The sequence below is a fragment of the Salmo trutta genome, chromosome 8, assembly GCF_901001165.1.
Source record: "Salmo trutta chromosome 8, fSalTru1.1, whole genome shotgun sequence".
NCBI classification, from domain to species: domain Eukaryota; kingdom Metazoa; phylum Chordata; class Actinopteri; order Salmoniformes; family Salmonidae; genus Salmo; species Salmo trutta.
The window spans coordinates 1,555,775-1,579,774 of NC_042964.1; the positions used below are offsets into that span (position 1 = coordinate 1,555,775).

At 40.5% G+C, this 24,000-nt stretch overlaps 1 protein-coding gene across 3 annotated transcripts in view; it reads left to right on the forward strand.

Annotated features, from left to right (window-relative positions):
- Positions 1 to 24,000, forward strand: part of LOC115198032 (tyrosine-protein kinase Tec) — a 55,716-nt gene that overhangs the window by 546 nt on the left and 31,170 nt on the right. For all 3 annotated transcript variants that reach the window (XR_003879153.1, XM_029759691.1, XM_029759689.1), the window contains exons 2-5: positions 2,828 to 3,023; positions 5,651 to 5,755; positions 6,834 to 6,915; positions 18,790 to 18,918. Coding sequence is in view for 2 of the 3 variants with exons in the window: in XM_029759691.1 (XP_029615551.1) it covers positions 2,859 to 3,023; positions 5,651 to 5,755; positions 6,834 to 6,915; positions 18,790 to 18,918 (481 nt within the window). In the remaining variant the exon portion in view is untranslated. The remainder of the gene's footprint in view (positions 1 to 2,827; positions 3,024 to 5,650; positions 5,756 to 6,833; positions 6,916 to 18,789; positions 18,919 to 24,000) is intronic.

The following is a 24,000-nucleotide window of genomic DNA, read 5'->3' on the forward strand; positions in this document are numbered from 1 at the left end:
ATGTAATATTCCATCATAGAGATAGATAGAGGGCTCATCATGGGTATAACTTATTTTAGTCTACATTACCATTTGAGGACGACCACCATTTAAAAAAAAAAAAAAATAGTCAACTGGGTGGGTATTCCAATGAGTTTAGAGCAATCGGTCTACTCTAAAATGGAGACAGAATGGTATGCGCCGTCGAGGCTGTCACAAGACGCTATAATGGCACAGATACAAAAAGGAGTCCTCTATCTAGCTCTATGACGTCAATTAGAGAATTCGCCACCTTGGCAGGTGTGGTTCGTTGATTACTAGTGCAAGCACCTGGTAATAACTCACCTGGTAATAACTCACCTGGTAATAACTCACCTGCTAATAACTCCCCTGCTAATAACTCACCTGGTAATAACTCACCTGGTAATAACTCACCTGCTAATAACTCCCCTGCTAATAACTCACCTGGTAATAACTCACCTGGTAATAACTCACCTGGTAATAACTCACCTGCTAATAACTCCCCTGCTAATAACTCACCTGGTAATAACTCACCTGGTAATAACTCACCTGCTAATAACTCACCTGCTAATAACTCACCTGGTAATAACTCACCTGGTAATAACTCACCTGCTAATAACTCACCTGCTAATAACTCACCTAGTAATAACTCACCTGGTAATAACTCACCTGGTATTAACTCACCTGGTAATAACTCACCTGCTAATAACTCACCTGCTAGTAACTCACCTGGTAATAACTCACCTGCTAATAACTCACCTGATTTTAGATATATTTCTGCTTTATAATTTCCGACGCTTTGTTAGGCTATTTGTTAGTCAACTTGTCTATAATTAGTTATATGCAGCTTCCCTTCTGTTTTAATATTTTACCCTAGAAGACATTTACATTTTAGTCATTTAGCAGACGCTCTTATCCAGAGCGACTTACAGTAGTGAATGCATACATTTCATAAAATGTTTTATAAAAAAAATAATAATAATTTGGTACTGGCCCCCCGTGGGAATCGAACCCACAACCCTGGCGTTGCACACACCATGCTTAACCTTTGCTCAACAGAATGACGTAATAGATTAGACTGAAGCATTCATTCTATCTAGTTGACATCTGTGAAGTTTTTTTTCTTCCTGTTATCTTTCATGGAGCAAAGACGTTTAGGGACCGGGGAGAAAATACAATAAAGCAACAAAAACAACAAAACTAACTGGAAAGGTGATCAAAAAATGTCCAAATGACAATAGTTTGACCGGTTGGAAGGAAAAAAGAGGTCGTTTTCACAGCTTTAACGTGTTTCTCAAAAGATTTCAGTTCAGGAATCGAACTGGTTGAAATACTATCTGATTTTATGATGATTTTATGATGATTTTATGATGATTTTATGATGAAGACAGCACCTCTACAGATCGTATCTAACTGAGCATTGCATTAAGATACAGAAATAAATCAATCATATTTCTCCACTCCTGTTCCCAAGTCCACATTTTGCCTACATTTGGTGTATCATTTTACTGTCAGAAATGTTTAATTCAGCAGGAGTTGTTATTAAAGCTACAGTCCCATTCACACCGGGACTGGCATTACTAGAGAACGTTGCTTATGTACTTATTACCTCAGAATGTCCGTTATTCCAGAGGACGATTCAGACGCAATATGTTTCCTCTCCAATCTGCCCCCTGTATATACACACACAGTACCAGTATATACACACACAGTACCAGTATATACACACACAGTACCAGTATATACACACACAGTACCAGTCGAAAGTTTGGACACACCTACTCATTCCAGGGTTTTTCTTTATTGTTACTATTTTCTACGTAATCATGTAGTAACACCAAAAGTGTTAAACAAATCCAAGTAGATTTTAGATTCTTCAAAGTAGCCGCCCTTTGCGTTGCACACTTTTGGCATTCTCTCAACCAGCTTCATGAGGTAGTCACCTGGAATGCATTTCAATTAGCAGGTGTGCCTTGTTCATTTGTGGAATTTCTTTCCTTCTTAATGCGTTTGAGCCAATTAGTTGTGTTGTGACAAGGTAGGGGTGGTATACAGAAGATAACCCTATTTGGTTAAAAATCAAGTCCATATTATGGCAAGAACAGCTCAAAGAAGCAAAGAGAAACAACAGTCCATCAATACTTTAAGACATGAAGGTCAGTCAATGCAGAACATTTCAAGAACTTTTAAAGTTTCTTCAAGTGCAGTCGCAAAAACCATCAAGCGCTATGATGAAACTGTCTCTCATGAGGACCACCACAGGAAAGGAAGACCCAGAGTTACCTCTGCTGCAGAGGATTAGTTCATTAGAGTTGCCAGCCTCAGAAATTGCAGCCCAAATAAATGCTTCACAGAGTTCAAGTAACAGACACATCTCAACATCAACTGTTCAGAGGAGACTGTGTGAATCAGGCCTTCATGGTCGAATTACTGCAAAGAAACCACTACTAAAGGACACCAATAAGAAGAAGAGACTTTCTTGGGCCAAGAAACACGAGCAACGGACATTAGACCGGTGGAAATCTGAACTTTGGTCTGATGAGTCAAAATGTGATATTTTTGGTTCCAACCGCTGTGTCTGTGAGACGCAGAGTAGTTGAACGGATGATCTCTGCATGTGTAGTTGTGAAGCATGGAGGAGGAGGTGTGGGGGTGCTTTGCAGGTGACACTGTCTGTGATTTATTTAGAATTCAAGACACACTTAACCAGCATGGCTACCACAGCATTCTGCAGCGATACGCCATCCTATCTGGTTTGAAAATAGTAAAAATTGTGTAAAAACCCTTGACAACATGCTTCTCTCCTCTCCTCTCCTCTCCTCTCCAGTCCAGGTGGGTCCAGTCAGTATTTAGATGGCATGGTGGAGGGAGTGGGCGGCGTCGAGATGAGTGCTGACCCGCTATTGGAGGAGACCCTGATCAAGCGGTCTCAGCAGAAGAGGATAACGTCGCCGCTGAACTACAAGGAGAGATTGTTCGTTCTCACCAAGACAAACCTCACGTACTATGAGTTCAGAGCAGAGGTGAGACTGTACAGACACACACCGTTCCCTGTACGATGGAGGCATGGTTGTGTATGGACTGGTCCTATATCCTTTATCTCTCTATCAGACTGGTCCTATATCCTTTATCTCTCTAATCAGACTGGTCCTATATACTTTATCTCCTATCAGACTGGTCCTATATCCTTTATCTCTCTATCAGACTGGTCCTATATCCTTTATCTCTCTATCAGACTGGTCCTATGTCCTTTATCTCTCTATCAGACTGGTCCTTTATCTCTCCTATCAGACTGGTCCCATATCCTTTATCTCTCCTATCAGACTGGTCCTATATCCTTTATCTCTCTATCAGACTGGTCCTATATCCTTTATCTCTCTAATCAGACTGGTCCTATATCCTTTATCTCTCTAATCAGACTGGTCCTATATACTTTATCTCTCTAATCAGACTGGTCCTATATACTTTATCTCTCCTATCAGACTGGTCCTATATCCTTTATCTCTCTATCAGACTGGTCCTATATACTTTATCTCTCTAATCAGACTGGTCCTATATCCTTTATCTCTCTAATCAGACTGGTCCTATATACTTTATCTCTCTATCAGACTGGTCCTATATCCTTTATCTCTCTAATCAGACTGGTCCTAAATCCTTTATGTCTCTGGTCAGACTGGTCCTATATCCTTTATCTCTCTAATCAGACTGGTCCTATGTCCTTTATCTCTCTAATCAGACTGGTCCTATATCCTTTATCTCCTATCAGACTGGTCCTATATCCTTTATCTCTCTAATCAGACTGGTCCTATATCCTTTATGTTTCCTTTCAGACTGGTCCTATGTTCTTTATCTCTCTAATCAGACTGGTCCTATATCCTTTATCTCCTATCAGACTGGTCCTATATCCTTTATCTCTCTAATCAGACTGGTCCTATATCCTTTATCTCTCCTATCAGACTGGTCCTATATACTTTATCTCTCCTATCATACTGGTCCTATATACTTTATCTCTCCTATCAGACTGGTCCTATATCCTTTATCTCTCCTATCAGACTGGTCCTATGTCCTTTATCTCTCTAATCAGACTGGTCCTATATCCTTTATCTCCTATCAGACTGGTCCTATGTCCTTTGTCTCTCCTATCAGACTGGTCCTATATCCTTTATCTCTCCTATCAGACTGGTCCTATATCCTTTATCTCTCTAATCAGACTGGTCCTATATCCTTTATCTCTCCTATCAGACTGGTCCTATATCCTTTATCTCTCTATCAGACTGGTCCTATATCCTTTATCTCTCTATCAGACTGGTCCTATATCCTTTATCTCTCCTATCAGACTGGTCCTATATCCTTTATCTCTCCTATCAGACTGGTCCTATATCCTTTATCTCTCCTATCAGACTGGTCCTATATCCTTTATCTCTCTAATCAGACTGGTCCTATATTCTTTATCTCTCCTATCAGACTGGTCCTATATCCTTTATCTCTCCTATCAGACTGGTCCTATGTCCTTTATCTCTCTATCAGACTGGTCCTATATCCTTTATCTCTCCTATCAGACTGGTCCTATATCCTTTATCTCTCCTATCAGACTGGTCCTATGTCCTTTATCTCTCTAATCAGACTGGTCCTATATCCTTTATCTCTCCTATCAGACTGGTCCTATGTCCTTTATGTATAGTAACTCTAGTAACTCTATCATGTACCGTTAGTAACTCTACCTCGTGCTGTTAGTCCAACTAACAGTACTAGTGTGAATATTGTCAGTTGAGGCTATAAACAAACTGGTATGTCCAATACCTTACTGTGTTCTGTCCTTCTGTCTCTTTGCTGTCCAATACCTTACTGTGTTCTGTCTCTCTCCTGTCCAATACCTTACTGTGTTCTGTCTCTCTGCTGTCCAATACCTTACTGTGTTCTGTCCTTCTGTCTCTCTGCTGTCCAACACCTTACTGTGTTCTGTCCTTCTGTCTCTCTGCTGTCCAATACCTTACTGTGTTCTGTCCTTCTGTCTCTATCCTGTCCAACACCTTACTGTGTTCTGTCCTTCTGTCTCTCTGCTGTCCAACACCTTACTGTGTTCTGTCCTTCTGTCTCTCTGCTGTCCAATACCTTACTGTGTTCTGTCTCTCTCCTGTCCAATACCTTACTGTGTTCTGTCTCTCTGCTGTCCAATACCTTACTGTGTTCTGTCTCTCTGCTGTCCAATACCTTACTGTGTTCTGTCTCTCTCCTGTCCAATACCTTACTGTGTTCTGTCTCTCTCCTGTCCAATACCTTACTGTGTTCTGTCTCTCTGCTGTCCAATACCTTACTGTGTTCTGTCTCTCTGCTGTCCAATACCTTACTGTGTTCTGTCTCTCTCCTGTCCAATACCTTACTGTGTTCTGTCCTTCTGTCTCTCTGCTGTCCAACACCTTACTGTGTTCTGTCCTTCTGTCTCTCTGCTGTCCAATACCTTACTGTGTTCTGTCCTTCTGTCTCTCTGCTGTCCAACACCTTACTGTGTTCTGTCCTTCTGTCTCTCTGCTGTCCAATACCTTACTGTGTTCTGTCTCTCTGCTGTCCAATACCTTACTGTGTTCTGTCTCTCTGCTGTCCAATACCTTACTGTGTTCTGTCCTTCTGTCTCTCTGTTCGTTGTTAACAGAAGAAGTTTAAGAAGGGGTCCATCGACCTGCAGAAAGTCAGGTGTGTGGAGATCGTGAAGAATGGAGGAGGAGTCATACCCTGTCAGAACAAATACCCCTTCCAGGTGAGATTGATCGGTTGATTGATCAATATTGAGAAATATAAAGAGATAGTTTGTCAATTTTCCATTTTCAAAATTCAAAAGGCACAACCACATGTGAGCAATCTTTTAGCAGGTGGATGGTAACAGTTGAACAAGATGAATGAAAAAGGAAATCTGTACACTGCTCTTGATTGTATCACTGATCTTTAATAAGCTTTACATATCGGCCTCACGGCCTTCGCCAGAGCTTTACGTATCGACCTCACGACCTTCACCAGAGCTTTACCTATCGGCCTCACGGACTTCGTCAGAGCTTTTTGAGTTTTAAAAAAACTGTTTAAAAAAAAACTGTTTTGTTTAAAAAACGTTTTTTAATTTTTACAAGTTTTTTTACTCACAAAAGCTCTGACAAAGTCCGTGAGGCCGATATGTAAAGCTCTGACGAAGGCCTTGAGGCCGATATGTAAAGCTCTGACGAAGGCCTTGAGGCCGATACGTAAAGCTCTGACGAAGGCCTTGAGGCCGATCCGTAAAGCTCTGACGAAGGCCGTGAGGCCGATACGTAAAGCTCTGACGAAGGCCTTGAGGCCGATACGTAAAGCTCTGATGAAGGCCGTGAGGCCGATACGTAAAGCTCTGACGAAGGCCGTGAGGCCGATACGTAAAGCTCTGACGAAGGCCTTGAGGCCGATACGTAAAGCTCTGACGAAGGCCTTGAGGCCGATACGTAAAGCTCTGTTGAAGGCCGTGAGGCCGGTACCTAAAGCTCTGACGAAGGCCGTGAGGTCGATACGTAAAGCTCTGACGAAGGCCGTGAGGCCGATACGTAAAGCTCTGACGAAGGCCTTGAGGCCGATACCTAAAGCTCTGACGAAGGCCGTGAGGTCGATACGTAAAGCTCTGATGAAGGCCGTGAGGCCGATATGTAAAGCTCTGACGAAGGCCGTGAGGCCGATACGTAAAGCTTATTAAAGATCAGTGATACTATCAAGAGCAGTGTGAGGTTTCCTTTTTCCTTCAATCTTCCACGTTAACAACAACATTATGATGTGTTACAGTTCGTGCCAATATGACGCCAGCTATTAATTCTCTCTACTAGGTGGTGTATGACTCCAGTACTCTCTACGTATTCACTCCCAGCCCTGAGAGTAGGAATATCTGGGTCCAAATTATCAAGGAAGGTCAGTTACTAGCCCTTTTTTACATCCTCTAGTTATGTTATGCTATGCTATAAACACTCTCTGTTGTTGTCCTTCATAGCTAGGCCTATGTTATGCTATGCTATAAACACTCTGTTGTTGTCCTTCATAGCTAGGCCTATGTTATGCTATGCTATAAACACTCTCTGTTGTTGTCCTTCGTAGCTAGGCCTATCTTATGCTATGCTATAAACACTCTCTGTTGTTGTCCTTCGTAGCTAGGCCTATGTTATGCTATGCTATAAACACTCTCTGTTGTTGTCCTTCGTAGCTAGGCCTATGTTATGCTATGCTATAAACACTCTCTGTTGTTGTCCTTCGTAGCTAGGCCTATGTTATGCTATGCTATAAACACTCTCTGTTGTTGTCCTTCGTAGCTAGGCCTATGTTATGCTATGCTATAAACACTCTCTGTTGTTGTCCTTCGTAGCTAGGCCTATGTTATGCTATGCTATAAACACTCTCTGTTGTTGTCCTTCGTAGCTAGGCCTATGTTATGCTATGCTATAAACACTCTCTGTTGTTGTCCTTCGTAGCTAGGCCTATGTTATGCTATGCTATAAACACTCTCTGTTGTTGTCCTTCGTAGCTAGGCCTATGTTATGCTATGCTATAAACACTCTCTGTTGTTGTCCTTCGTAGCTAGGCCTATGTTATGCTATGCTATAAACACTCTCTGTTGTTGTCCTTCGTAGCTAGGCCTATGTTATGCTATGCTATAAACACTCTCTGTTGTTGTCCTTCATAGCTAGGCCTATGTTATGCTATGCTATAAACACTCTCTGTTGTTGTCCTTCATAGCTAGGCCTATGTTATGCTATGCTATAAACACTCTCTGTTGTTGTCCTTCATAGCTAGGCCTATGTTATGCTATGCTATAAACACTCTCTGTTGTTGTCCTTCATAGCTAGGCCTATGTTATGCTATGCTATAAACACTCTCTGTTGTTGTCCTTCATAGCTAGGCCTATGTTATGCTATGCTATAAACACTCTCTGTTGTTGTTCTTCATAGCTAGGCCTGTGTTATGCTATGCTATAAACACTCTCTGTTGTTGTCCTTCATAGCTAGGCCTATGTTATGCTATGCTATAAACACTCTCTGTTGTTGTCCTTCATAGCTAGGCCTATGTTATGCTATGCTAGCAGGGAGCTGGTTTATCTCTTCCTCTCTTGTTTGTTGTTGTTGTTTTGGTTGTGGTTGTTTTTTAATATTTTAATCCTAAATGACCGTGTGTCATTTCAGGAGCGAGCAGATATAGCTAATGTTTTAATCAGCACGTCTCATCTGGTACCTCAAATAACGATTTCACCCACAATTCCACCAATGCTAGGTATATATGGAACCAGGAGATCAACACCCCAAAATCAGACATTTAACATTAGAAAGATGAAACCAACTGGTATACTGCCTGTCCTCTCTATGAGGGGTCAATATCAACAGAGGAGCAGGTTAAGATGGACTGGAACCCACATGTATAAAGTGGTCTGCTAATGTTAGACTGTATCCTCTAGCAGACCTATTCAATATGTCTTTAACGACTGGTGAAATGCCTTCTGGGTGGAAATGTGTCCGAGTGACCCCTCTTCATAAAGGTGGAAACTAGTTAGACCCAAATAACTATAGACCTACAGTACCAGTCAACAGTTTGGACACACCTACTCATTCAAGGATTTTTCTTTATTTTTTACTATTTTCTACATTGTACAATAATAGTGAAGACAGAATCATGTAGTAACACAAAAAGTGTTAAACAAATCAAAATATATTTGAGATTTTAGATTCTTTTTTCATACTTTTTTTAATACTGGGAATCAAACCCACAACCCTGGAGTTGCAAGAGCCGCGCTCTACCAGCCGGGCCGCGCCCTACCAGCCGGGCCGCGCCCTACCAGCCGGGCCGCGCCCTACCAGCCGGGCCGCGCCCTACCAGCCGGGCCGCGCCCTACCAGCTGGGCTACACGATACAAGATGATTTTAACACTTTACAAAAATGATTTCTAGAAAATAATTTGGTTTGTAATCAAACAAAGTAACAATCTTTGCAGATTCATTTAAATGCATCGTCTTAAATATCCCTAAATATATTAGGAACACCTAACTCTGCCAGCCTAACGCTACTCTGCCAGGCTAACGCTACTCTGCCAGGCTAACGCTACTCTGCCAGCCTAACGCTACTCTGCCAGGCTAACGCTACTCTGCCAGGCTAACGCTACTCTGCCAGGCTAACGCTACTCTGCCAGGCTAACGCTACTCTGCCAGCCTAACGCTACTCTGCCAGGCTAACGCTACTCTGCCAGGCTAACACTACTCTGCCAGGCTAACGCTACTCTGCCAGGCTAACGCTACTCTGCCAGCCTAACACTACTCTGCCAGGCTAACACTACTCTGCCAGGCTGACACTACTCTGCCAGGCTAACACTACTCTGCCAGGCTAACGCTACTCTGCCAGGCTGACACTACTCTGCCAGGCTAACGCTACTCTGCCAGGCTAACACTTCTCTGCCAGGCTAACATTACTCTGCCAGGCTAACGCTACTCTGCCAGGCTAACACTACTCTGCCAGGCTAACACTACTCTGCCAAGCTAACACTACTCTGCCAGGCTAACACTACTAACACTACTCTGCCAGGCTAACACTACTAACACTACTCTGCCAGACTAACACTTCTCTTTGAGACAACAGCAGCAATGACACATCCCAAAGAGAACATCATGAGGTCGCAGTAAAGATCTTTAAGATTCAAAGACCCAAGTGACTGGAATCATTTACCTATTGAAATCAGGGCATTACAATCATACAGTGAATTTAAGAAAGCCCCTTTTTTCAAATGTTAAGAACAAACTGTTTTGTGTTTTTAACTGATAGCAACATCACCATGTGACGATATTTATTTACTGTATATATTATAGGTAGTTAGTATTAGTAGGTGTAGCAGTAGTTTTTATTAGTAGTTGTAGCAGTAGTTTATATTAGTGGTATTATTAGTTGTAGCAGTAGTTTTATCAGTAGTTGTAGCAGTAGTTTATATTAGTAGTTGTAGCAGTAGTTTATATTAGTAGTTGTAGCAGTAGTTTTATTAGTAGTTGTAGCAGTAGTTTATATTAGTAGTTGTAGCAGTATTTTTATTAGTAGTTGTAGCAGTAGTTTTTATTAGTTTTATTAGTAGTTGTAGCAGTAGTTTTTATTAGTAGTTGTAGCAGTAGTTTTTATTAGTAGTTGTAGCAGTAGTTTTTATTAGTTGTATTAGTAGTTGTAGCAGTAGTTTGCATTAGTTGTATTAGTAGTTGTAGCAGTAGTTTTTATTAGTAGTTGTAGCAGTAGTTTTTATTAGTAGTTGTAGCAGTAGTTTATATTAGTAGTTGTAGCAGTAGTTTTTATTAGTAGTTGTAGCAGTAGTTTTTATTAGTAGATGTAGCAATAGTTTATATTAGTAGATGTAGCAGTAGTTGCATTAGTAGTTGAAGCAGTAGTTTCTATTAGTGGTATTAGTAGTTGTAGCAGTAGTTTTTATTAGTGGTATTAGTAGTTGTAGCAGTAGTTTGCATTAGTGGTATTAGTAGTTGTAGCAGTAGTTTTTATTAGTAGTTGTAGCAGTAGTTTTTATTAGTTATATTAGTAGTTGTAGCAGTAGTTTGCATTAGTGGTATTAGTAGTTGTAGCAGTAGTTTTTATTAGTAGTTGTAGCAGTAGGTTTTATTAGTAGTTGTAGCAGTAGTTTGCATTAGTGGTATTAGTAGTTGTAGCAGTAGTTTTTATTAGTAGTTGTAGCAGTAGTTTTTATTAGTTATATTAGTAGTTGTAGCAGTAGTTTGCATTAGTGGTATTAGTAGTTGTAGCAGTAGTTTTTATTAGTAGTTGTAGCAGTAGGTTTTATTAGTAGTTGTAGCAGTAGTTTATATTAGTAGTTGTAGCAGTAGTTTTATTAGTAGTTGTAGCAGTAGTTTTATTAGTAGTTGTAGCAGTAGTTTATATTAGTAGTTGTAGCAGTAGTTTATATTAGTAGTTGTAGCAGTAGTTTTTATTAGTAGTTGTAGCAGTAGTTTTATTAGTAGTTGTAGCAGTAGTTTATATTAGTAGTTGTAGCAGTAGTTTGTATTAGTAGTTGTAGCAGTAGTTTGTATTAGTAGTTGTAGCAGTAGTTTGTATTAGTAGTTGTAGCAGTAGTTTTTATTAGTAGTTGTAGCAGTAGTTTGCATTAGTGGTATTAGTAGTTGTAGCAGTAGTTTTTATTAGTAGTTGTAGCAGTAGGTTTTATTAGTAGTTGTAGCAGTAGTTTGTATTAGTAGTTGTAGCAGTAGTTTTTATTAGTAGTTGTAGCAGTAGGTTTTATTAGTAGTTGTAGCAGTAGTTTGTATTAGTAGTTGTAGCAGTAGTTTTTATTAGTAGTTGTAGCAGTAGTTTTTATTAGTAGTTGTAGCAGTAGTTTATATTAGTAGTTGTAGCAGTAGTTGATATTAGTAGTTGTAGCAGTAGTTTATATTAGTAGTTGTAGCAGTAGTTTTTATTAGTAGTTGTAGCAGTAGTTTTATTAGTAGTTGTAGCAGTAGTTTATAATAGTAGTTGTAGCAGTAGTTTATATTAGTAGTTGTAGCAGTAGTTTTATTAGTAGTTGTAGCAGTAGTTTTTATTAGTAGTTGTAGCAGTAGTTTATATTAGTAGTTGTAGCAGTAGTTTATATTAGTAGTTGTAGCAGTAGTTTTTATTAGTAGTTGTAGCAGTAGTTTTATTAGTAGTTGTAGCAGTAGTTTGCATTAGTGGTTGTAGCAGTAGTTTGCATTAGTGGTTGTAGCAGTAGTTTTATTAGTAGTTGTAGCAGTAGTTTTTATTAGTAGTTGTAGCAGTAGTTTTTATTAGTTATATTAGTAGTTGTAGCAGTAGTTTTTATTAGTAGTTGTAGCAGTAGTTTTTATTAGTTATATTAGTAGTTGTAGCAGTAGTTTATATTAGTAGTTGTAGCAGTAGTTTATATTAGTAGTTGTAGCAGTAGTTTGCATTAGTGGTTGTAGCAGTAGTTTTTATTAGTAGTTGTAGCAGTAGTTTTATTAGTAGTTGTAGCAGTAGTTTATATTAGTAGTTGTAGCAGTAGTTTTTATTAGTAGTTGTATCAGTAGTTTTTATTAGTTGTATTAGTAGTTGTAGCAGTAGTTTATATTAGTAGTTGTAGCAGTAGTTTGCATTAGTGGTTGTAGCAGTAGTTGTATTAGTAGTTGTAGCAGTAGTTGTATTAGTAGTTGTAGCAGTAGTTTATATTAGTAGTTGTAGCAGTAGTTTATATTAGTACTTGTAGCAGTAGTTTATATTAGTAGTTGTAGCAGTAGTTTATATTAGTAGTTGTAGCAGTAATTTATATTAGTAGTTGTAGAAGTAGTTTTTATTAGTAGTTGAAGCAGTAGTTTATATTAGTGGTTGTAGCAGTAGTTTTTATTAGTTGTATTAGTAGTTGTAGCAGTAGTTTTTATTAGTGGTATTAGTAGTTGTAGCAGTAGGCTTTATTAGTAGTTGTAGCAGTAGTTTTTATTAGTTGTATTAGTAGTTGTAGCAGTAGTTTGCATTAGTGGTTGTAGCAGTAGTTTATATTAGTAGTTGTAGCAGTAGTTTGTATTAGTAGTTGTAGCAGTAGTTTTTATTAGTAGTTGTAGCAGTAGTTGATATTAGTAGTTGTAGGAGTAGTTTATATTAGTAGTTGTAGCAGTAGTTTGTATTAGTAGTTGTAGCAGTAGTTTTTATTAGTAGTTGTAGCAGTAGTTGATATTAGTAGTTGTAGCTGTAGTTTTTATTAGTAGTTGTAGCAGTAGTTTTTATTAGTAGTTGTAGTAGTAGTTTTTATTAGTAGTTGTAGCAGTAGTTTTTATTAGTAGTTGTAGAAGTAGTTTTATTAGTAGTTGTAGCAGTAGTTTATATTAGTAGTTGTAGCAGTAGTTTTATTAGTAGTTGTAGCAGTAGTTTTTATTAGTAGTTGTAGCAGTAGTTTTATTAGTAGTTGTAGCAGTAGTTTTTATTAGTAGTTGTAGCAGTAGTTTTATTAGTAGTTGTAGCAGTAGTTTTTATTAGTAGTTGTAGCAGTAGTTTTTCTTAGTTGTATTAGTAGTTGTAGCAGTAGTTTGCATTAGTGGTATTAGTAGTTGTAGCAGTAGTTTTTATTAGTGGTATTAGTAGTTGTAGAAGTAGTTTTTATTAGTAGTTGTAGCAGTAGTTTTTATTAGTTGTTTTAGTAGTTGTAGCAGTAGTTTGCATTAGTGGTTGTAGCAGTAGTTTTAAATAGTAGTTTTAGCAGTAGTTTTATTAGTAGTTGTAGCAGTAGTTGTATTAGTAGTTGTTGCAGTAGTTTTTATAAGTAATTGTAGCAGTAGTTTATATTAGTAGTTGTAGCAGTAGTTTATATTAGTAGTTGTAGCAGTAGTTTATATTAGTAGTTGTAGCAGTAGTTTTTATTAGTAGTTGTAGCAGTAGTTTACATTAGTAGTTGTAGCAGTAGTTTTATTAGTAGTTGTAGCAGTAGTTTACATTAGTAGTTGTAGCAGTAGTTTTACTAGTAGTTGTAGAAGTAGTTTTTATTAGTAGTTGTAGCAGTAGTTTTTCTTAGTTGTATTAGTAGTTGTAGCAGTAGTTTGCATTAGTGGTATTAGTAGTTGTAGCAGTAGTTTTTATTAGTGGTATTAGTAGTTGTAGCAGTAGGTTTTATTAGTGGTTGTAGCAGTAGTTTTAATTAGTAGTTTTAGCAGTAGTTTTATTAGTAGTTGTAGCAGTAGTTGTATTAGTAGTTGTAGCAGTAGTTTTTATAAGTAATTGTAGCAGTAGTTTTATTAGTAGTTGTAGCAGTAGTTTTATTAGTAGTTGTAGCAGTAGTTTATATTAGTGGTATTATTAGTTGTAGCAGTAGGTTTTATTAGTAGTTGTAGCAGTAGTTTATATTAGTAGTTGTAGCAGTAGTTTATATTAGTAGTTGTAGCAGTAGTTTTTATTAGTATTTGTAGCAGTAGTTTTATTAGTAGTTGTATTAGTAGTTTATATTAGTAGTTGTATTAATAGTTTTTATTAGTAGTTGTAGCAGTAGTTTGATAGGACTATTAGTAGTTTCTGTAGTAGTGTGTATTAGTGGTAGGCCTGTTTAGTAGTGTGTATTAGTGGTAGTCCTGTTTAGTGGTGTGTATTAGTGGTAGGCCTGTTTAGTAGTGTGTATTAGTGGTAGGCCTGTTTAGTGGTAGGCCTGTTTAGTGGTGTGTATTAGTGGTAGGCCTGTTTAGTAGTGTGTATTAGTGGTAAGCCTGTTTAGTGGTAGGCCTGTTTAGTAGTGTGTATTAGTGGTAGGCCTGTTTAGTAGTGTGTATTAGTGGTAGCACTGTTTAGTGGTGTGTATTAGTGGTAGCACTGTTTAGTGGTAGGCCTGTTTAGTGGTAGGCCTGTTTAGTGGTGTGTATTAGTGGTAGGCCTGTTTAGTGGTGTGTATTAGAGGTAGGCCTGTTTAGTAGTGTATATTAGTGGTAGGCCTGTTTAGTGGTAGGCCTGTTTAGTGGTAGACCTGTTTAGTGGTGTGTATTAGTGGTAGACCTGTTTAGTAGTGTGTATTAGTGGTAGGCCTGTTTAGTGGTGTGTATTAGTGGTAGGCCTGTTTAGTGGTGTGTATTAGTGGTAGGCCTGTTTAGTGGTGTGTATTAGTGGTAGGCCTGTTTAGTGGTAGGCCTGTTTAGTAGTGTCTATTAGTGGTAGGCCTGTTTAGTGGTGTGTATTAGTGGTAGGCCTGTTTAGTGGTGTGTATTAGTGGTAGGCCTGTTTAGTGGTGTGTATTAGTGGTAGGCCTGTTTAGTGGTAGGCCTGTTTAGTTGTGTGTATTAGTGGTAGGCCTGTTTGGTGGTGTGTATTAGTGGTAGGCCTGTTTAGTGGTGTGTATTAGTGGTAGGCCTGTTTAGTGGTAGGCCTGTTTAGTGGTGTGTATTAGTGGTAGGCCTGTTTAGTGGTAGGCCTGTTTAGTGGTAGGCCTGTTTAGTGGTGTGTATTAGTGGTAGGCCTGTTTAGTGGTGTGTTTTAGTGGTAGGCCTGTTTAGTGGTAGGCCTGTTTAGTGGTAGGCCTGTTTAGTGGTGTGTATTAGTGGTAGGCCTGTTTAGTGGTGTGTTTTAGTGGTAGGCCTGTTTTGTGGTGTGTATTAGTGGTAGGCCTGTTTAGTGGTAGGCCTGTTTAGTGGTGTGTATTTGTGGTAGGCCTGTTTAGTGGTGTGTATTAGTGGTAGGCCTGTTTAGCAGTGTGTATTAGTGGTAGGCCTGTTTAGTAGTGTGTATTAGTGGTAGCCCTGTTTAGTAGTGTATATTAGTGGTAGGCCTGTTTAGTGGTAGGCCTGTTTAGTGGTAGGCCTGTTTAGTGGTGTGTATTAGTGGTAGGCCTGTTTAGTGGTGTGTATTAGAGGTAAGCCTGTTTAGTGGTAGGCCTGTTTAGTAGTGTGTATTAGTGGTAGGCCTGTTTAGTAGTGTGTATTAGTGGTAGCACTGTTTAGTGGTGTGTATTAGTGGTAGGCCTGTTTAGTGGTAGGCCTGTTTAGTGGTGTGTATTAGTGGTAGGCCTGTTTAGTGGTGTGTATTAGAGGTAGGCCTGTTTAGTAGTGTATATTAGTGGTAGGCCTGTTTAGTGGTAGGCCTGTTTAGTGGTAGACCTGTTTAGTGGTGTGTATTAGTGGTAGACCTGTTTAGTAGTGTGTATTAGTGGTAGGCCTGTTTAGTGGTGTGTATTAGTGGTAGGCCTGTTTAGTGGTGTGTATTAGTGGTAGGCCTGTTCAGTGGTGTGTATTAGTGGTAGGCCTGTTTAGTGGTAGGCCTGTTTAGTAGTGTGTATTAGTGGTAGGCCTGTTTAGTGGTGTGTATTAGTGGTAGGCCTGTTTAGTGGTAGGCCTGTTTAGTTGTGTGTATTAGTGGTAGGCCTGTTTGGTGGTGTGTATTAGTGGTAGGCCTGTTTAGTGGTGTGTATTAGTGGTAGGCCTGTTTAGTGGTAGGCCTGTTTAGTGGTAGGCCTGTTTAGTGGTGTGTATTAGTGGTAGGCCTGTTTAGTGGTGTGTATTAGTGGTAGGCATGTTTAGTGGTAGGCCTGTTTAGTAGTGTGTATTAGTGGTAGGCCTGTTTAGTGGTGTGTATTAGTGGTAGGCCTGTTTAGTGGTGTGTATCAGTGGTAGGCCTGTTTAGTGGTGTGTATTAGTGGTAGGCCTGTTTAGTGGTAGGCCTGTTTAGTTGTGTGTATTAGTGGTAGGCCTGTTTGGTGGTGTGTATTAGTGGTAGGCCTGTTTAGTGGTGTGTATTAGTGGTAGGCCTGTTTAGTGGTAGGCCTGTTTAGTGGTGTGTATTAGTGGTAGGCCTGTTTAGTGGTAGGCCTGTTTAGTGGTAGGCCTGTTTAGTGGTGTGTATTAGTGGTAGGCCTGTTTAGTGGTGTGTTTTAGTGGTAGGCCTGTTTAGTGGTAGACCTGTTTAGTGGTAGGCCTGTTTAGTGGTGTGTATTAGTGGTAGGCCTGTTTAGTGGTGTGTTTTAGTGGTAGGCCTGTTTTGTGGTGTGTATTAGTGGTAGGCCTGTTTAGTGGTAGGCCTGTTTAGTGGTGTGTATTTGTGGTAGGCCTGTTTAGTGGTGTGTATTAGTGGTAGGCCTGTTTAGCAGTGTGTATTAGTGGTAGGCCTGTTTAGTAGTGTGTATTAGTGGTAGCCCTGTTTAGTAGTGTATATTAGTGGTAGGCCTGTTTAGTGGTAGGCCTGTTTAGTGGTAGGCCTGTTTAGTGGTGTGTATTAGTGGTAGGCCTGTTTAGTGGTGTGTATTAGAGGTAAGCCTGTTTAGTGGTAGGCCTGTTTAGTAGTGTGTATTAGTGGTAGGCCTGTTTAGTAGTGTGTATTAGTGGTAGCACTGTTTAGTGGTGTGTATTAGTGGTAGGCCTGTTTAGTGGTAGGCCTGTTTAGTGGTAGGCCTGTTTAGTGGTGTGTATTAGTGGTAGGCCTGTTTAGTGGTGTGTATTAGAGGTAGGCCTGTTTAGTAGTGTATATTAGTGGTAGGCCTGTTTAGTGGTAGGCCTGTTTAGTGGTAGACCTGTTTAGTGGTGTGTATTAGTGGTAGACCTGTTTAGTAGTGTGTATTAGTGGTAGGCCTGTTTAGTGGTGTGTATTAGTGGTAGGCCTGTTTAGTGGTGTGTATTAGTGGTAGGCCTGTTCAGTGGTGTGTATTAGTGGTAGGCCTGTTTAGTGGTAGGCCTGTTTAGTAGTGTGTATTAGTGGTAGGCCTGTTTAGTGGTGTGTATTAGTGGTAGGCCTGTTTAGTGGTGTGTATTAGTGGTAGGCCTGTTTAGTGGTGTGTATTAGTGGTAGGCCTGTTTAGTGGCAGGCCTGTTTAGTTGTGTGTATTAGTGGTAGGCCTGTTTGGTGGTGTGTATTAGTGGTAGGCCTGTTTAGTGGTGTGTATTAGTGGTAGGCCTGTTTAGTGGTAGGCCTGTTTAGTGGTAGGCCTGTTTAGTGGTGTGTATTAGTGGTAGGCCTGTTTAGTGGTAGGCCTGTTTAGTGGTAGGCCTGTTTAGTGGTGTGTATTAGTGGTAGGCCTGTTTAGTGGTGTGTTTTAGTGGTAGGCCTGTTTAGTGGTAGGCCTGTTTAGTGGTAGGCCTGTTTAGTGGTGTGTATTAGTGGTAGGCCTGTTTAGTGGTGTGTATTAGTGGTAGGCCTGTTTAGTGGTGTGTATTAGTGGTAGGCCTGTTTAGTGGTAGGCCTGTTTAGTGGTGTGTATTTGTGGTAGGCCTGTTTAGCAGTGTGTATTAGTGGTAGGCCTGTTTAGCAGTGTGTATTAGTGGTAGGCCTGTTTAGTAGTGTATATTAGTGGTAGGCCTGTTTAGTGGTAGGCCTGTTTAGTGGTAGGCCTGTTTAGTGGTGTGTATTAGTGGTAGGCCTGTTTAGTGGTGTGTATTAGAGGTAGGCCTGTTTAGTAGTGTATATTAGTGGTAGGCCTTTTTAGTGGTAGGCCTGTTTACTGGTAGGCCTGTTTAGTGGTGTGTATTAGTGGTAGGCCTGTTTAGTGGTGTGTATTAGTGGTAGGCCTGTTTAGTAGTGTGTATTAGTGGTAGGCCTGTTTAGTGGTGTGTATTAGTGGTAGGCCTGTTTAGTAGTGTATATTAGTGGTAGGCCTGTTTAGTGGTGTGTATTAGTGGTAGGCCTGTTTAGTGGTAGGCCTGTTTAGTAGTGTGTATTAGTGGTAGGCCTGTTTAGTGGTAGGCCTGTTTAGTGGTGTGTATTAGTGGTAGGCCTGTTTAGTGGTAGGCCTGTTTAGTGGTGTGTATTAGTGGTAGGCCTGTTTAGTAGTGTATATTAGTGGTAGGCCTGTTTAGTGGTGTGTATTAGTGGTTGACCTGTTTAGTGGTAGGCCTGTTTAGTAGTGTGTATTAGTGGTAGGCCTGTTTAGTGGTGTGTATTAGTGGTAGGCTTGTTTAGTGGTGTGTATTAGTGGTAGGCCTGTTTAGTGGTAGGCCTGTTTAGTGGTAGGCCTGTTTAGTAGTGTGTATTAGTGGTAGGCCTGTTTAGTAGTGTGTATTAGTGGTAGGCCTGTTTAGTAGTGTGTATTAGTGGTAGGCCTGTTTAGTGGTAGGCCTGTTTAGTAGTGTATATTAGTGGTAGGACTATTAGTAGCTTTGTTATGCTGTTAATGCACTTTTTATTATTATTATTATAATGATTTCAGTGTTATTGTTGTTGTTGTTGTCATTATAATGATTTCATTATTATTATTATTATAATCAGACTGTAGTTGCCTAATTATTCTTGTCACTAAGTCTTTTTTTTTAAAGAGATTTCATCCTGCAATATGTCTTATAAATTCATAAATAAAATGTTGCTGTTTTTCTTGTTGTGTTCCAGAGATCAAGGACAACTCTGTGATCGTTGCTAAATTTCACCCTCAGTTTTGGCTGGAGGGGGTGTGGCTGTGCTGTCGTCAGACAGAGAAACTGGCCCCGGGATGCGAAAAGTACAATCTGATTGGAGACCGTAAGATTTATATATTACATTTACACTGAGTCGACAAAACATTAAGAACACCTGCTCTTTCCATGACAGACTGACCAGGTGAATCCAGGTGAAAGCTATGATCCCTTATTGACATCAGTTGTTAAATCCACTTCAATCAGTGTAGATGAAGGTGGAGGAGACAGGTTAAGGAAGGATTTTTAAACCTGGATTGTGTTTGTGTGCCATTCAGAGGGTGAATGGGAAAGACTAAATATTTAAGTGCCTTTGAACGGGGTTTGGTAGTAGGTGCCAGGTGCACCGGTTTGAGTGTCGCTGCTGGGTTTTTCACACTCAACAGTTTCCTGTGTGTATCAAGAATGGTCCACCACCCAAAGGACATCCAGCCAACTGGACACAACTGTGGGAAGCATTGGAGTCAAGATGGACCAGCATCCCTGGAGTCAACATGGGCCAGCATCCCTATGGAACGCTTTCAACACCTTGTAGAGTCCATGTCCTGATGAACTGAGGCTGTTCTGAGGGCAAAAGAGGGTGCAACTCAATATTAGGAAGGTGTTCCTAATGTTTTGTCCGCTCAGTACAAACACACACACTGTATATACCTCACAAACACACACACAAGAATGCACACTGAAAATGTTTTGTGTTTTTTTGTATTGAACCTTTATTTAACTACACAAGTCAGTTAAGAACAAATTCTTATTTACAATGACGACCTACTAAAAGGCAAAAGGCCTCCTGCGGGGACGGAGGATTAAACATAAAAACAAATGAAACAAAAATACAGGACAAAACACACATCATGACAAGAGAGACACCACAACACTACATAAAGAGAGACCTAAGACAACAACACAACATGGTAGCAACACAACATGACAACACTGCATGGTAGCAACACCACATGGTAGCATCACAGCATGGTAGCAACACAACATGACAACACTGCATGGTAGCAACACAACATGACAACACAACATGGTAGAAACACCACATGGTAGCATCACAGCATGTTAGCAACACAACATGACAACACAGCATGGTAGCAACACCACATGGTAGCATCACAGCATGGTAGCACCACAACATGACAACACAGCATGGTAGCAACACCACATGGTAGCATCACAGCATGTTAGCAACACAACATGACAACACAGCATGGTAGCAACACAACATGACAACACAACATGGTAGCAACACCACATGACAACACAACATGGTAGCAACCATGAGATTCTCATCACAAAATTGTCCAAGTTCAACTTTTCCCCCGATGCCTTGAGATGGATGAAATCATACCTTGAAGGCAGAACTCAGTGCGTCAGAGTGAGCAATGAGCTGTCGCCCACTCTTAGCTATGATGTGGGCGTGCCCCAAGGGTCAATACTGGGGCCCCTCCTGTTCAGCCTGTACATTAATGATCTACCTTCTGTCTGTACTGGGTCTGAAGTTCAAATGTATGCAGATGATACAGTGATATATGTGCATGCAAAGAGCAAACAACAAGCTGCACAAGAACTCACTACTGTAATGGTCCAGGTTACAAAGTGTCTCAGTGACTCGTGTTTGCATCTCAATGTGAAAAAAACTGTTTGCATGTTCTTCACAAAGAGGGCAACAGATGCTACTGAGCCAGATGTCTATGTGTCAGGGGAGAACCTCCAGGTGGTATCTGATGCTACTGAGCCAGATGTCTATGTGTCAGGGGAGAACCTCCAGGTGGTATCTGATGCTACTGAGCCAGATGTCTATGTGTCAGGGGAGAAGCTCCAGGTGGTATCTGATGCTACTGAACCAGATGTCTGTGTATCAGGGGAGAAGCTCCAGGTGGTATCTGATGCTACTGAGCCAGATGTCTATGTGTCAGGGGAGAACCTCCAGGTGGTATCTGATGCTACTGAGCCAGATGTCTATGTGTCAGGGGAGAAGCTCCAGGTGGTATCTGATGCTACTGAACCAGATGTCTGTGTATCAGGGGAGAAGCTCCAGGTGGTATCTGATGCTACTGAACCAGATGTCTGTGTATCAGGGGAGAAGCTCCAGGTGGTATCTGATGCTACTGAACCAGATGTCTGTGTATCAGGGGAGAAGCTCCAGGTGGTATCTGATGCTACTGAACCAGATGTCTGTGTATCAGGGGAGAAGCTCCAGGTGGTATCTGATGCTACTGAACCAGATGTCTGTGTATCAGGGGAGAAGCTCCAGGTGGTATCTGATGCTACTGAACCAGATGTCTGTGTATCAGGGGAGAAGCTCCAGGTGGTATCTGATTTTAAGTACCTTGGCATCATACTTGATTCCAACCTCTCTTTTAAAAAGCATGTGAAAAAGGTAATTCAAATAACCAAATTCAACCTAGCTAATTTCCGATTTATACGAAATTGTTTGACCACAGAGGTAGCAAGACTGTACTTCAAATCGATGATACTCCCCCACTTAACATACTGCTTGACTAGTTGGACCCAAGCTTGCTATACAACATTAAAACCTATTCAGTCTGTCTACAAACAGGCTCTCAAAGTGCTCGATAGGAAGCCCAATAGCCATCATCACTGTTACATCCTCAGAAAGCATGAGCTCCTGAGTTGGGAAAATCTGGTGCAATACACCGACGCATGTCTTGTATTCCAGATCCTAAATAGCCTGGCTCCCCCTCCACTCAGTATTTTAGTTAAACAGAAAACCCAAACATATGGCAGCAGATCCACAAGGTCTGCCATGAGAGGTGACTGTATAGTTCCCTTAAGGAAAAGCACCTTTAGTAAATCCGCTTTCTCTGTGAGAGCGTCCCATGTCTGGAATACACTGCCATCAGACACACATAACTGCACCACATATCACACTTTCACAAAATGCATGAAGACATGGCTAAAGGTCAATCAGATTTGTGAACATAATCCCTAGCTGTGTATTGCTGCTTTCCATGTTGTCTGTTGTCTGTAGCTTGTGAGGTGTGGAAACACTTTGTTTTTATGGATTTTGTCTTGTTGCTTTTTGTTCTATGTTGCTCTGTCTGTATGCTATGTCTTGCTTGTCCTATGTTTGTTGCTCTGTCTGTATGCTACGTCTTGCTTGTCCTATGTTGCTCTGTCTGTATGCTACATCTTGCTTGTCCTATGTTGCTCTGTCTGTATGCTACATCTTGCTTGTCCTATGTTACTCTGCGTGTGCTCACTATTCTATGATTGTCTATATTGTAATTGTTTTTAATAACCTGCCCAGGGACTGCGGTTGAAAATTAGCCGGCTGGCTAAAACCGGCACTTTTACTGAAACGTTGATTAATGTTCACTGTCCCTGCAAAAATAAATAAACTCAAACTCAAACACCACATGACAACACAGCATGGTAGCAACACAACATGACAACACAGCATGGTAGCAACACAACATGACAACACAACATGGTAGCAACACAACATGACAACACAGCATGGTAGCAACACAACATGACAACACAGCATGGTAGCAACACAACATGACAACACAACATGGTAGCAACACAACATGACAACACAGCATGGTAGAAACACAACATGACAACACAGCATGGCAGTAACACAACATGACAACACAGCATGGTAGCAACACAACATGACAACACAGCATGGTAGAAACACCACATGACAACACAACATGGTAGCAACACAACATGACAACACAGCATGGTAGAAACACAACATGACAACACAGCATGGCAGTAACACAACATGACAACACAACATGGTAGCAACACCACATGACAACACAGCATGGTAGCAACACAACATGGTAGCAACACAACATGGTAGCAACACAACATGGTAGCAACACAACATGGCAGCACAAAGCATGGTATAAACATTATTGGGCACAGACAACAGCACAAAGGGCAAGAAGGTAGAGACAACAATACATCACGCAAAACAGCCACAACTGTCAGTAAGAGAGTCCATGATTTGAGTCTTTGAATGAAGACATGGAGATAAAACTGTCCAGTTTGACTGTTTGTTGCAGCTCGTTCCAGTCGCTAGCTGCAGCGAACTGAAAAGAGGAGCGACCCAGGGATGTGTGGGTTTTGGGGACCTTTAACAGAATGTGACTGGCAGAACGGGTGTTGTATGTAGAGGTGGACCCGCTAAAATAGATCATTTGTTGTACATTCACGGAAGGTGGAACAATTTTTTTTTGACAGGTCTTTTTAAATAGACCTGTGTGTTTCTGCTTTATAATTTCCGACGCTTTGGTAGGCTATTTGTTAGTCAACTTGTCTATAATTAGTTATATGCAGCTTCCCTTCTGTTTTAATAATTTACTGTAGAAGACTAAATTAACTTTTGCTCAACAGAATGATGTCATAAAAGGATAGAATGTTTGCTTCAATCTACTTGACATCAGTAAAAATGTGTTTTCTATTTCGTGTCTGCTTCTCTCACGCAGCGAAGACATTTAGGGACTGGGGAGAAAATACAATAACTCAACAAAAATTAATATACAGTGAGGGGGAAAAAGTATTTGATCCCCTGCTGATTTTGTACGTTTGCCCACTTACAAAGAAATGATCAGTCTATCATTTTAATGGTAGGTTTATATGAACAGTGAGAGACAGAATAACAACAAAAAAATCCAGAAAAACGCATGTCAAAAATGTGATAAATTGATTTGCATTTTAATGATGGAAATAAGTATTTGACCCCTCTCCAAAACATGACTAAGTACTTGGTGGCAAAACCCTTGTTGGCAATCACAGAGGTCAGACGTTTCTTGTAGTTGGCCACCAGGTTTGCACACATCTCAGGAGGGATTTTGTCCCACTCCTCTTTGCAGATCTTCTCCAAGTCATTAAGGTTTCGAGGCTGACGTTTGGTAACTCGAACCTTCAGCTCCCTCCACAGATTTTCTATGGGATTAAGGTCTGAAGACTGGCTAGGCCACTCCAGGACCTTAATGTGATTCTTCTTGAGCCACTCCTTTGTTGCCTTGGCCGTGTGTTTTGGGTCATTGTCATGCTGGAATACCCATCCACGACCCATTTTCAATGCCCTGGCTGAGGGATGGAGGTTCTCACCCAAGATTTGACGGTACATGGCCCCGTCAAATGATGCGGTGAAGTTGTCCTG